Source organism: Equus quagga, chromosome 2 (assembly GCF_021613505.1).
Source record: "Equus quagga isolate Etosha38 chromosome 2, UCLA_HA_Equagga_1.0, whole genome shotgun sequence".
NCBI lineage: Eukaryota > Metazoa > Chordata > Mammalia > Perissodactyla > Equidae > Equus > Equus quagga.
Window position 1 is genome coordinate 128,432,220 of NC_060268.1, and position 13,277 is coordinate 128,445,496.

At 39.3% G+C, this 13,277-nt stretch overlaps 1 protein-coding gene across 5 annotated transcripts in view; it reads left to right on the forward strand.

The window, feature by feature from the left end:
* Positions 1-880: 880 nt before the first annotated feature.
* The window catches only part of RUFY2 (RUN and FYVE domain containing 2), a 43,959-nt gene continuing 31,562 nt past the window's right edge, over positions 881-13,277 (forward strand). For 2 of the 5 annotated variants that reach the window (XM_046653884.1, XM_046653886.1), the window contains exons 1-7: positions 1,062-1,469; positions 2,987-3,160; positions 7,343-7,460; positions 9,632-9,733; positions 11,300-11,423; positions 11,615-11,676; positions 12,447-12,512. In XM_046653884.1, the coding sequence (XP_046509840.1) occupies positions 1,265-1,469; positions 2,987-3,160; positions 7,343-7,460; positions 9,632-9,733; positions 11,300-11,423; positions 11,615-11,676; positions 12,447-12,512 (851 nt within the window). In that variant the 5' untranslated portion in view covers positions 1,062-1,264. Of the gene's footprint in view, positions 1,034-1,061; positions 1,470-1,502; positions 1,927-2,986; positions 3,161-7,342; positions 7,461-9,631; positions 9,734-11,299; positions 11,424-11,614; positions 11,677-12,446; positions 12,513-13,277 lie in introns of those variants that run through there. The other 3 variants (XM_046653887.1, XM_046653888.1, XM_046653889.1) reach the window with 3 other exon arrangements.

A 13,277-nucleotide genomic window follows, 5' to 3' on the forward strand; every position in this document is an offset into this window, starting at 1 on the left:
ACACAGAAAAGCAAGGAAATAATTCTTATTAAAGTCAGCACAGTATTTACATCAAGGGGGACTGTGAGCGGTGGATGGGGGCACGTCCTGGGGAGGATGGCTGTCCTGTGCCCTCCTGATCTGGTGCTAGTTACCCAGCTGTTCATTATGATTCTTTAAACTGTATATATTTTACACATTTTTATCCATATATGATTATCTCACAATTAGGAAAACTAAAAACCAAAAGAGACAAAACGTTATACTGGCCAAAGTGATGAAGTGAAAAACATCGCCCCATTTTCACGAAGTATCTTGGTCTATTTCCAGCTCCGTCAGCGTCTTAACAATTGCTGATCTAATTAGGTAATAGCTCACTTTCCCAAACTGATTTAAGTGAGAAACCTAGTATCATCTGACCATGAGGGGCTTTTTCCTCCGTGAAATGAGAAAACGCTAGCTTTACTGGTTAGTGAGACCGTTCCTCATTGCTTTTTATAAACCCAGTGTATTTATTTACCGGTTTAAAGGTCGTGATTTGGGCTGTCTAAATAGTTTTAGCAGATGTCTGCCCACTGTTAACTGTTTCAGATTTTCTAAACTCTTTGGTCCCCTACGAGTTGTGAAGACGAAAGGAAAGCGGTCAGGCGTGTGGGATCACATCCAGCCGGGTGTGTGGACGCAGACGTTCGCCCGGGCTCGCGTCCGCCTGGAAGGGCAGCCTTGGCGCTCAGGCGAAGCCCCCGGGGCCGCGCAGGGTCCGGCCGTCCGGCTCCTCACCCCCGAGGTCTCCTTCACGAGCCTGTCCTCCTTCCGGGCCGGCCGGACGCGGAGGGCTTGGGCAGGGCGGCTTTCTCTCCGGCCAGCAGCAGGCGCCGCGGCCCCCGCCCCACCCGCATCGCCGCGGGACCGCCGGGCGCCCTCCCGCCGCCGGGAGCGCTGTGGGCCGCAGCGGGCCTCGTCGCTGACGCCGTGGCGGCCGCCGCGCGCCTGAAGGGAGCTGCTGGCGGGGCCCAGGGCGTCCCCGCCCGAGACCGCGCCGCCGCCGCCATGGGTAAGGGGAGCGGGCCGAGAGCGGACGCTGGGCCCCCGTCCTGGGCCGAAGGCCGCGGCCGGCCGAGGAGGACCGGTGGTGGTGGGCGCCGAGGCCGCGGGCTCGGAACTAGGGCCTGGGGCTGGGCCTGGGGCTGGGCGGGGGCAGTCCGGGACGCCAGGGCGCCGGGGGTCGCCATGGTAACGCGCGGCCGCCCCTTGTTCCCTCCCCCCGGCTCGGGTTCTGGGCCTGATGGCCGAGGGCTCGGGGTCCGACGGCTTCCAGGGAGCGAGGACAGGGCCGGCCGGGGTGCCGGCCCCGGGTCGGGGGAGCAGTCGGGGACGGGCGATGACTTTTCAGGTTTGGGGATGGCGGAGGGAAGACGCGCCTCAGGGTTTGGCCTGGGTGCCCGACGCCCAGGGCGGGAGAGGGGCCGCGATGTCGCGCAGGACCCCGGGTGAGCCTTTCGCGAGGGTCCTGGGGGCCTCCCCGAGCCCTTTGGGCAGGCTTGCTGCGGGGAGGAAGGGAAGCCGGGAAGGGGCTCTGGGCCCCGGGAAGATGCGGGGCCTGGCCCTTGGCGCGGTGTGGGGGCCGCGATCCGGCAGGACACAGGCGCGAGCCGGGCGGGGCGCGGCCGGGGTGGAAAGGCCCCTGTGGGGGGCGGCTGCGGGCGCCCGGCGCTGCCCGGCCTCGGAGCGGCTGCAGACGCGCCCTTTGTCTCGTTGTCGCATCGCACGTTACGGATTGTGATGGGCACTGTTAAGAAAAATGAGAATTGCCACAGGCTAAGAAATATCAAGTGGTTTCACCCCCCGAAAAAAGAGGGAGTCACTCCACGATGCAGATTTGAGGGAATGATGTGTGTGATTTTCCCCCCGGCCGGCTCGGTCATGGCAGCTGCGGTTGTTTGCGTTGTAAGTTGCTTAGGATTCAGTGTCAGGCTTCACGCCTAGCTGTCTGAGATCACAGCCGGAATACTAGATCATTGGGAACCCTGGACTTTTGTTCAGTGAAAGAAAAACAGACTCTGGGCTTACTTGGGCTAGTAAATTTGTCAGAAATTATGAAACGTTTTACTAAGCGCTTCATTTTTCTGCACTTCATGTTGTCATCTGTGTTTGCTGAAAATATTCCTGCCAGTCACAATGACGAGAGTATGGGGAAGCATCTGAATTTTTAAGTAAACAGAGTAAAATTTGTGGGAAAGAAAAAAATATTTTTGTGAATTGAAAATGTAATTAAAAATCAGCTTTAAAAAATGCATCTATTAACTTGGTATTCAGCTGAGTCAGGTGTGTGGAAGGGCAGGGAACTTTAACATCAAACTGGATCTTGCTTTTATTTCCTCTGAGAAAATAAAGGCGTCATGCAATACAGAAGGACAGTTGGGATGAAAAAACAAGATAGGAAGAGGGTTAAAATGAATGAAAGAATTGAATGGCTTCTCCCGTTTCCCCTTATTTGTCAGTGTGTTTTTATTTACCTGTCATGTTTGTTATGGGTGATACTAGAATCTTAGAATTTTAACTACCTTTTATTTTATTGCCAGTTTATTCTGAACATTTTTTGCCTCGGAATTCCTCTCTGGACCGTCCCTGCTATCCATCTTTTGCATGAGACCCTTAAACATGTTGTCTGTTACTGCAAACTTATCTCCACAGGAGGTCATTAAAAAAAACTAAGCCTCCCTGAAGAGGTACCACGAAAGTAAAGCAAATACCAGAGAATAGCAGATTTGAGGGGTCTTGAGAATAACTCCAGAACTTTGGCTGGAGTGGGCATTCTCATGTTCTGTGGTGTGTGTGAGAGAGGCATAGAGAGAAGTTAGCTAGGGGCGTAGGTTAGTTAGGAAGACCAATTTGCCCACAAAGGAAAAACAAACCACTGTTGGCTTTATAGGGGAGGGAAAGGGTTTGTATATTTTTCAGTGTCATGTCTTGCAAATGATGTCGGACTCCTTTCTTGTGCTTTCAGCTACAAAAGACCCCACAGCGGTAGAGAGAGCAAACTTGTTAAACATGGCGAAGCTGAGCATCAAAGGACTCATTGAGTCTGCCCTCAGCTTTGGCCGCACTTTGGACTCTGACTACCCCCCCTTGCAGCAGTTCTTCGTTGTTATGGAGCATTGTCTGAAACACGGGCTTAAAGGTATCAGGAGATTGTTAAACCTTAACTTTAGAATTCTTCCCCTTCTGTCTGAAACATCCTTAAAAATGTATTTTTTGAGGCCATAATTACTTTACATTTAAAAATACTGAGTAGCTTGGTTTTGGGAGAAAATATCCTACTTTATGTTTTCTAATGGATCATCTTCAGAAAATGCGAAGTTGTTAGTGTTTTGTATAAAAAGCATATTTGACTTTAAAATTTTTTCAACATACTCTGAACAATTACAGAGTTATTTTAAAAATTTTAAGTTTTGTAATTCTGATATGAACTCTTGTTACTAGTTTGAGCCCTTTTAAACAAATACATTAAAATGGTTGATTGTTGAAATATAAACCTCCTTAGCACACAGGAATGGATCTAGAAAAATTGTCTTCTGGATTGAGTTGTAGAAATGTGAGCACTCCCTGAAAATGATGATAATGGTGGATATTGTATTCTATATAGTTCATATTGAATTATGTGCACATGTTTGTATCATATTTAGTTATTCAGTATACATTGTGTAACAACTGTTGTTTTACATATAATAACTACTTATAATAATAGTTGTTGGCAGTTTTCTTTCTAGTTCCTATGATCAGCAGCTGTGTAGAGGGCTGTGTGAGTAAGAGGTGTATACTAAGGTGACTATTATGAAGCAAAAGAAGCTTGGTTTCTTGTTGGTATCCTAGGAGCCCACGTAAATTGGGAAGGCCTAGAGGTTCTGACTATGGTGTATGAAAGTGTGGGGGTAAATGCAAAAAGCAAAAGAAGAGATTTACCTAAACATGGTTTTCACAAAATGTACTTCAAACTGACAAGGAGCATCAAAATTTCAGAAACCCTATGTGATGTTCTTAATATACTCCTTTCTTTTTCTTTTTCTTTCTTTTTTTTTTTTTTTGAGGAAGATCAGCCCTGAGCTAACTACTGCCAATCCTCCTCTTTTTGCTGAGGAAGACTGGCCCTGAGCTAACATCCATGCCCATCTTCCTCTACTTTATACGTGAGACGCCTACCACAGCATGGCTTTTTGCCAAGTGGTGCCATGTCCGCACCCGGGATCCAAACCAGCGAACCCTGGGCTGCCGAGAAGCAGAACGTGCACACTTAACCGCTGCGCCACCAGGCCGGCCCCTTCATTTAAAACGTTTCATTTATTTATTTTTATTGAGAAATAATTGACATACAACATTATATTAGTTTCAAGTGTACAACATAATGATGCGATATTTTTATATATTGCAAAATGATCACCACCAGTTTAGTTAACATCTATCACTTATATATTTACATTTTTTTCTAATGATGAGAACTTTTAAGATCTCTCTTAGCAACTTTCAAATATACAATACAATATTGTTAACTATAGTCATCATGCTGTACATTATATCCACCATGACTTATTTATGACTAGAAGTTTGTACAAAACTTTTGACCACCTTCACCCGTTTCATCCACCTCCACCCTCCTCCTCTGGCAACCACCAACCTGTTCTCTGTATCTATGAATTCGGTTTTGTTTTGGTTTTTAGATTCCACTTTTTCTTTAATGACAAAATAATTTTTTCAAGTTATATAAATAGTAGTGAAATATACTCTTTTGGTATATGAATCAAACAACATGGAAGCACATAGAGCAAAATATAAAGAGTTTCCTTTCATTCTCTTCCATTCATCTCCCTCAAGGAAATCCTTGTCATTCTTCTAGCTCTTTCCTGTTTCTTTTTTTCTTGTTACTCTAAATAGAGTTTTGCCGTAAGTATTATTCTGTGACTTTATTTTTTTTTTCAAAAAAACTTGATGGTATGGTTTGGAGATCTTTCCATTTACATACTTTTTTTTTAACTTTTTATTAAGATTACGATAGTTTACAAGCTTGTGAAATTTCAGTTGTACATTATTGTTAGTCATGTTGTAGGTGCACCACTTCACCCTTTGTGCCCTCCCCCCACCCCCCTTTCCCCTGGCAACCACCAATCAATTCTCTTTGTCTCTAGGTTTAACTTCCACCTATGAGTGGAGTCATACAGAGTTCATCTTTCTCTGTCTGGCTTATTTCACTTAACATAATATCTTCAAGGTCCATCAATGTTGTTGTGAATGGGACGATTTTGTCTTTTTTTACAGCTGAGTAGTATGCCATTGTATATATATATATGCCATATCTTCTTTAGCCAATCATCAGTTGATGGGCATTTAGGTTGCTTCCACCTCTTGGCTATTGTAAATAATGCTGCAATGAACATAGGGGTACATAGGACTATTGGAATTGCTGATTTCAAGTTCTTTGGATAGATACCCAGTAGTGGGATGGTTGGGTCATAAGGTATTTCTATTTTTAATTTTTTGAGAAATCTCCATACTGTTTTCCATAGTGGCTGCACCAGTTTGCATTCCCACCAACAGCGTATGAGGGTTCCTTTTTCTCCACAACTTCTCCAACATTTGTCACTTTTTGTTTTGGTTATTTTTGCCATTCTAACAGGTGTAACGTGGTATCTTAGTGTAGTTTTGATTTGCATTTCCCTGATGATTAGTGATGATGAGCATCTTTTCATGTGCCTATTGGCCATCCATATATCTTCTTTGGAGAAATGTCTCTTCATGTCCCCTGCCCATTTTTCGATCGGGTTGTTTGATTTTTTTGTTGTTGAGCTGTGTGAGTTCTTTATATATTATGGAGATTAACCCTTTGTCGGATAAATAACTTGTAAATATTTTTTCCCAATTAGTGGGTTGTTTTTTTGTTTCAATCCTGTTTTCCCTTGCCTTGAAGAAGCTCCTTAGTCTGATGAAGTCCCATTTGTTTATTCTTTCTATCATTTACATACTTTTTTTTTTAAAGATTTTATTTTTTTCCTTTTTTCTCCCCAAAGCCCCGTGGTACATAGTTGTATATTCTTCGTTGTGAGTCCTTCTAGTTGTGGTATGTGGGACGCTGCCTCAGCGTGGTTCGATGAGCAGTGCCATGTCCCCACCCAGGATTCGAACCAACGAAACACTGGGCCACCTGCAGCGGAGCGTGTGAACTTAACCACTTGGCCACAGGGCCAGCCCCTCATTTACATACATTTTTAATGGCTATATAATATTTCATGGTATATGTATACCATAACTATTCTCTTAATGTACTCTTAGGTTGTTTCTAACTTTTCACTATTATAATTGTCCTGTAAGAACATCTTTGGGTATATATATTTCTGGACACATGCTAGAAGTTCTTTAGGACTTTTAGGAGTAGAATTCCTGGGTCAAAGGATATAGGCAACTGGCTTCTATGAAGGCTTCACTGATTTATCAAACAACAGCGAATGTGAGTGTTTCCCAGATTTTTGCCTACTCTTGATGTTATCAGTGTATAAATACTTCTTTTAATACATCAGGAAGTCACCACTCTGAGCTCAGGCCTTGAGTTTTAATTTGATTTTTGATAAACTTCCTTTTTATTTTTTAAAAATAGCAGTGACATAGATCTTTATTTTCCCCCACCCTGCTGAAATGGAATTTGTCAAATGATGGCCAAAATAGTTAAATTTTAAATTCTTTTCTGAATTTATTTTCCTTTACTTCACAGAATATCATGAAGCATGTCCTAATAGTCATTGCTTATCTTGATGAATCATTATAAAGCTGCTTTTTGCTGACTGATTTTCTCCCCCAAGGAAAAATTGCCAATCTTGCTGGTTGTCCTTGGGTGGTGCATATGATAGGCACGCTGGATCTGCAGGAGATCTGGTCGGTATTAAAAAAGAATTATATAGTGATTTCATGGTTTTATATTACCCAAATCTCAGAATAAAGTAAAAGGAAAAGTAAAGATACAAGTTTTCAGGTTTAAAAGTAAAATAACTTTTTATTTGTCCTTGGTTTATGTAATAAACTGATAAAGACCAACATGCTATGGCTGCCAGCCTTTTTATTTTGGTACTGGTAAAGAATGAGCTCAGTTGCTTTTTATTTTAATTACCTGCTGCATATTTCTGATATGGAAGAATGGCCAAGATGCATATTTCCGATGGGAACAATATCACAATCCTGATGAGCAGGGCTGTGTTGTGATAAGACAGCAAAGGTCTCTGAAGAATTGTATATTGTTAGAAATGGTGAAACTAAATATTTAAAAAGAAGTTGCTTCAATTTTATATGTTGAAGTTGTATGCATTACATTTTCTTTTTTCAGTAAGAAAATCATTTTTGAGTTATAACAAAACTATCTGGGGCCCTTTGGAACTGGTGGAGAAGCTGTACCCAGAAGCAGAGGAAATAGGAGCCAGTGTCCGGGATTTACCTGGTCTTAAGTAAGTAACCTTATTACTTGTTCACCCCTAACCACAGAAGTGTGTTTACTTTGTTATCGTCTTTTAGCCTTAAGTAGCCTTCTTCCTTTCTCTCCTGATAAAATTCTGTTTGTTCTTTATGGCTCAGCTCAAATTTCATTTTCTTTGTGAAGTTTTTCTTAGCCTCTTGTAAGAATTAACCGCTCTTTCTTTTATATTCTTTGTGATATATTCACTCCTTTATTATATCACTTACTTCAATTCTGCATTGTATTGTAAGAAATTGCAAGTCCCTTTAAGATAGGATGTATCAATTACGCATTTCCGTTTTCTGAGTGTTAAGCTCCTTTCCAGTAGTAGACACTAGGAGTCAGGAACTATTTATTAATGACTGATGTATGCTAAATCCAGGACAAGGGCTGAAGAGATTTGAGTTCTCAGATAAGCCATTTATATATCATAGGACTTGTGCAGATTACTTTTCTTCCTCTGAAAATTGAGACTTACAGTGTCACCTGCCTGTTTCAATACAAAAATTTACATGAAATGTCCTAAAAGCTGAATATTCTAGCTAATAACTCTTGAAAATTTTTGCAGGTATAAGTGTTGTTAAGGCTAAGTTCTTATGCTCTTCAGGGTACGATTAAGATGTAAGAACTCCCTTTAGTTTATCTTAATTCTTGTGGATGAGATAACTTTTTTGAAATTTTTAATGTTTTTTTCTTTCCTTTTTCTCCCCAAAGCCCCCCGGTACATAGTTGTATATTCTTTGTTGTGGGTTCTTCTAGTTGTGGCATGTGGGACGCTGCCTCAGCGTGGTCCGATGAGCAGTGCCATGTCCGCGCCCAGGATTCGAACCAACGAAACACTGGGCCGCCTGCAGCGGAGCGCGCGAACTTAACCACTCGGCCACGGGGCCAGCCCCGAGATAACTTTTTTTATGCTTTTTTTCTGTTAGATTATCAGTTTGCTTTCTCTTAGATAGCTTTACAATTTAGGATCTTATATGTTGTAGGGAATATGGTAGTGTTTTCCGGCTGTTATCACAACATCCAAATGTTTGCAAGTTGTACTTTATTGAGTGATAAGTAAATGGCTACTATTTGTTGAGCACTGTATCAGGGTAATAATTCTTTTACATGAATTATCTCATTTTGTGCTTAAATCAATCTTATAGGGTAGAGATTATTATAATAATTGTATAGATTTGAAAAATAAAGATCAGCGAAGTTATGGTTAATAAGTGGCAGAGCCAGGATTCAAATCCAGTTTTTAAAGTTAAATAGCAAGTGATATTCACACTTGATGTTTCTTATAATGGTATATGAGGTGTAGTGATTTTTAGGAAATACAGAGAAAAAAGGGAATTTCAATACTTAAAAAGAGAAATATAAGATTTAGTTTCATTTTAATATGAAAATACATGCTCCTAATGTTTTTAAAAAGCCAAACTCTACAAAAGTAAAAAATGTTTTCTGAAGAATGGTATCCATTAAAAAGCTAAGCCATGAGAAATTCATTAGCTGTTAGAAGTGAAGATTAAGTTTCCTCCCATACCACCTGCGAAAATGTTCTCTGCATAAGAAAATGTAAAAGTCTGAATGATATCTTTCTCTTTAAAAAATCACACATATTCTTTAAAACTGCTTTTATTTTTATGAAATGAGAGGACTTGGACGAGAACGGTATGAGATTTAATTTTTTAAGGACAACTGGATAAAAGAAACATTTGAGAAACAGCAAGCAGCCCTGTGGTTTCTCTCTAATTAATCATCAGCTTGGTACCTTCTTAGCTTTGTTATGATTTTTAAAATTCAGATATAATGTCAGTTACCTTTTGAAGGCGTTATACTACCTTATTGATGCGCTTTGCATATTCATTTTTAGAGGGCTAAGCCCATTCTGACAAAATGTTTCTGTAGAAATATCCTCACTATTCAGAGAGTCGTTTCTTCAAGGCCTGAAATGATATCTGGATGTCCTACAGGTGCAGATTTACCTTAGAGACTCAAATAGCTCCCAGGGATTAGTTTTGCGTGCTCAAAGAGCTGGCCTAACACTGTGGAAACGAAGACAAAACCATGATTAATGGCCTTTTTTCTTTATTAATATGTACCTCAACAGAGATAGAACATGTAGTCTATAATCTTTGGGCTAGAGCTGTTTTCTCACCAATTTATTTTGCTTTTTAGGACCCCCCTGGGTCGTGCAAGAGCATGGCTTCGATTAGCCCTCATGCAAAAAAAAATGGCTGATTACCTGCGTTGCTTAATTATTCAAAGAGATCTCTTGAGGTTTGTACCACTAAATCATGTTCCTTTTCACTTTTTATTTCTTTTACTTCCTGTCTTCCAAAAGATTGAAGATGTGGTACAAAAGCATGCATGAAATACAATAAGATGGCAAAAATACGAGGAGCAAAGTTAGAGAGAAAAGCATGATGGGGACAACATGGATCAGGAACTAGCCTACAAATGAATACCATAAGCTTTTTGTTTGCCGATAAGGGAGAAATTTGTATGTTGTATTTCTAAGTTAGTTTCTTTTTTTTCTAAATTAAAGTTAATTCTGTGAATAAAAATTTGTTTTGGAATTTGGGGTTTTAATTCAAGAGGTTTCTTTTTAGATCTTGAATGCCCAAACTACTACTTCGAATGTATTGTGGGCACTTTTTAATCTGTCAGTTTAAATTGAAGGACGAATGTTTTAAGACAGACTTTCAAAGCAAGGTGATCAGTCCTCAAAGGGAGTGGACCTATGGCAGCCCCTCCATCTGCCCTTGTTCTCTTAGCAGGCCTCTCTGATGGTCTGCAGAATTTAGTCATTTTTGTTTTATTTGTGACTCTGGTTGTACATCTTGGTTTTTCTGTCTTTCAATGAGAATGACCATAATTTAAGCACCTGCAATTTCTCAATATTCTGAAGATAATTAAAGTGATTAAATAATATACATGGGACTTCTTGAGGAAGGCATGAGACAGTGATAACTAGGTCTCTGAATGTATCTCTGACAATATAAATTGTCAAGTTTTAGTTTTTAGACCATCCTGTTTCTTTCACAAGTCTTGTTTGAACATTTTTTAGAATATAGATATCCACATGTATCTTTAATTGATGGTTATCTATTAAGAACACTTGCAATACACATATCAAATACATTGAATTGAACATGGGTTTTGAAATCTTTAATATGTTCATTTCCCCACCTTAGTCTTTATTTTAAGGGTCTTAAAGCCTGGGATTAAAAATTCAACTCTAATAAAAATATTGTAATCAGAACAGCGACAGGACAGTCACTACGTCTTCTGAAAGTCACAAACATTCCAGGCCTCAGTAATCCTCTTTTTCTTTTGATCTCTCTTTGCCTCTCTTTTCTGTCTCTCAAAATTCCTTTTTCTCTTTTATCTCCTTCAGTCCCTTTCTTTTTACATTTTCTGTATAGACATCTAAATTTCAAAAAAAAATTTTTTTTTGAGGAAGATTAGCCCTGAGCTAACATCTGCTGTCAATCCTCCTCTTTTTGCTGAGGAAGACTGGCCCTGAGCTAACACCCGTGCCCATCTTCCTCTACTTTATATGTGGGACACCTGCCACAGCATGGCTTGCCAAGCGGTGCCTTGTCCGCACCCAGGATCCGAACCAGTGAACCCTGGGCTGCCGAAGCGGAACGTGTGCACTTAACCACTGCGCCACTGGGCCAGCCCCTAAATTTCAAAATTTTTAAGGTATTCACATATAGAAGGCTAGTTTGAAGATAGCTAATTTATATTGGTTCCATGTTTATTATAAGGTGCTGAGATTTTAAAATTTAGATTTTGAAGTAAATTTGTAATTTAAGGTTTTTATTTTCATTTTCACAGTGAATTCTATGAGTATCATGCACTAATGATGGAAGAAGAAGGAGCAGTAATTGTTGGGCTGCTGGTTGGCCTGAATGTGATAGATGCTAATCTGTGTGTAAAGGGAGAGGATTTAGACTCACAAGTAAGTGGAAGTGACTAGTACCAACTGCGGAGTATTTTCAGTTTGCACTGTTCCTCCTTGATCCAGGTATTGCTCTAAGTTGTAAACAGTGCGGTTACACAGTAAAGAAAAGTTAAGAATGAAATTCAGTGGCACATTAAAGCTACTTCTAATATTTCTCCCCTTTAAATAAAAGTAACTGTTTCTTTCAGGTTGGAGTGATTGATTTTTCCATGTATTTAAAGAATGAAGAAGATATTGGAAATAAAGAAAGGTATGATTTCATAAGTTATTTCATATGTTGTATTTTTTATGTAGCTCTTTACAAATCAGTATGAGGTCCATCTATTTACATGGTTTTATTTCCTTTTCTTGTGTGTAGTTCCTGCTTTGTTTTATTGTCACCTCCATTTACAAGCTTTTCAAAGCAAACATCAATTAGAAGAAGAAAGCTTAAGTGTGAATATGACTTTTGGTCATACCTTTAGTTCCTGAGACCTATTTTAATATAGTCAGCTGTGTTTTGTGATAAAAGGAATGAACGCTTATTATTCACAAGCTTAGAAATGCTGATTTATTTCTGGATCTCCTTGTGTTTAAATTTAAAATATATTTATTCCAACTACTAAAAAGAAAGGATAAGTATGTGACATGATAGAGGTGCTATTTATTGCTACAATGGCAATCATATCACAATATATAAATGTATCCAGTTAACATGTATACCTTAAATTTACACAATGTTATATGTCAAGTATATTTCAATAAAAATAATCATAGATACAAAAAAAATTTTTAAATATACAAATGATATTGTTAAGTCTAGTATTAGCTAGTAATTTACTTAACAAAGGTTATAGTTATTTAGTACAGAGCTTACTGCTACATGATTATAAAGATTCTTGAATTTTATTTTAAAGGCAAGATAATGTTATTTTACCATTATGATTTTACAACAATTTTAGATGATTTAGAAGTTTTTTTTATTTTGGCACCCAATAAATGCCTTTCCAACTAACACAAAGCTACTTTCCCTCTCTCTAGGAATGTTCAAATTGCTGCCATATTAGACCAGAAGAATTATGTTGAAGAATTAAATAGACAACTGAAGTAAGTATTATGGACACTTGGATACTTAGTACATTTATGACTGTTGTCTTAGGGTTTTTTTTTTCTATTCAGGTCAGCTTAACCTTTTCCTTTTTTCTAAGCATCTTTGAGAAGGGGTTGAGGGGACAGAGAGAGAATAGAAATTAAGAATACAGAGAATTATTGGAGATAATTTATTTTCAGCAGAAAATGAGAGTCAGATTTTTTTTTCTAACTGTTTATTGAACAACTGCTAGGCTCTTAGAACAGAAGGGTGCACAAACCATGATCTTTGCCCTGAATTAGCTCCTAGTCTAGTGAAAAGATAGGTATGTAAAAAATAACTACAGTAGAATTCATAAATGCCATGATTGGGGTTAAGGTGCCATGGGATCACACAGAAGAAAGCACTTTAGAGAGTCAGATTTTTAAATTGAATCTTCAGAGAATTTAAAAATAGTATTTCACACTTATCCTTGTACTCTTGAGAGAAAAGGTTAGATAAGGTGGAAGTTTATATCATTTTGATGATGCAAAAATTCATTTTTCCTACTTCAGAGAGCTTCATGGGTAAATGTGGCTGTCTTCTATGGTGGAAGTTTTCTCCTTACAGTGTCACCCAGTCATTGAAACTGTCAGTGAATACTCTCTCTGGGAAGAATTTCTGAGATCTGTATGTAAAATAGTGTAGTGCAGTTTTGTCTAATAGAAATATGTGATTCACATATGTAATTAAAAATTTCTAGTAACCACATTAAAAAGATAAAAAAGAAACAGATTAAATTA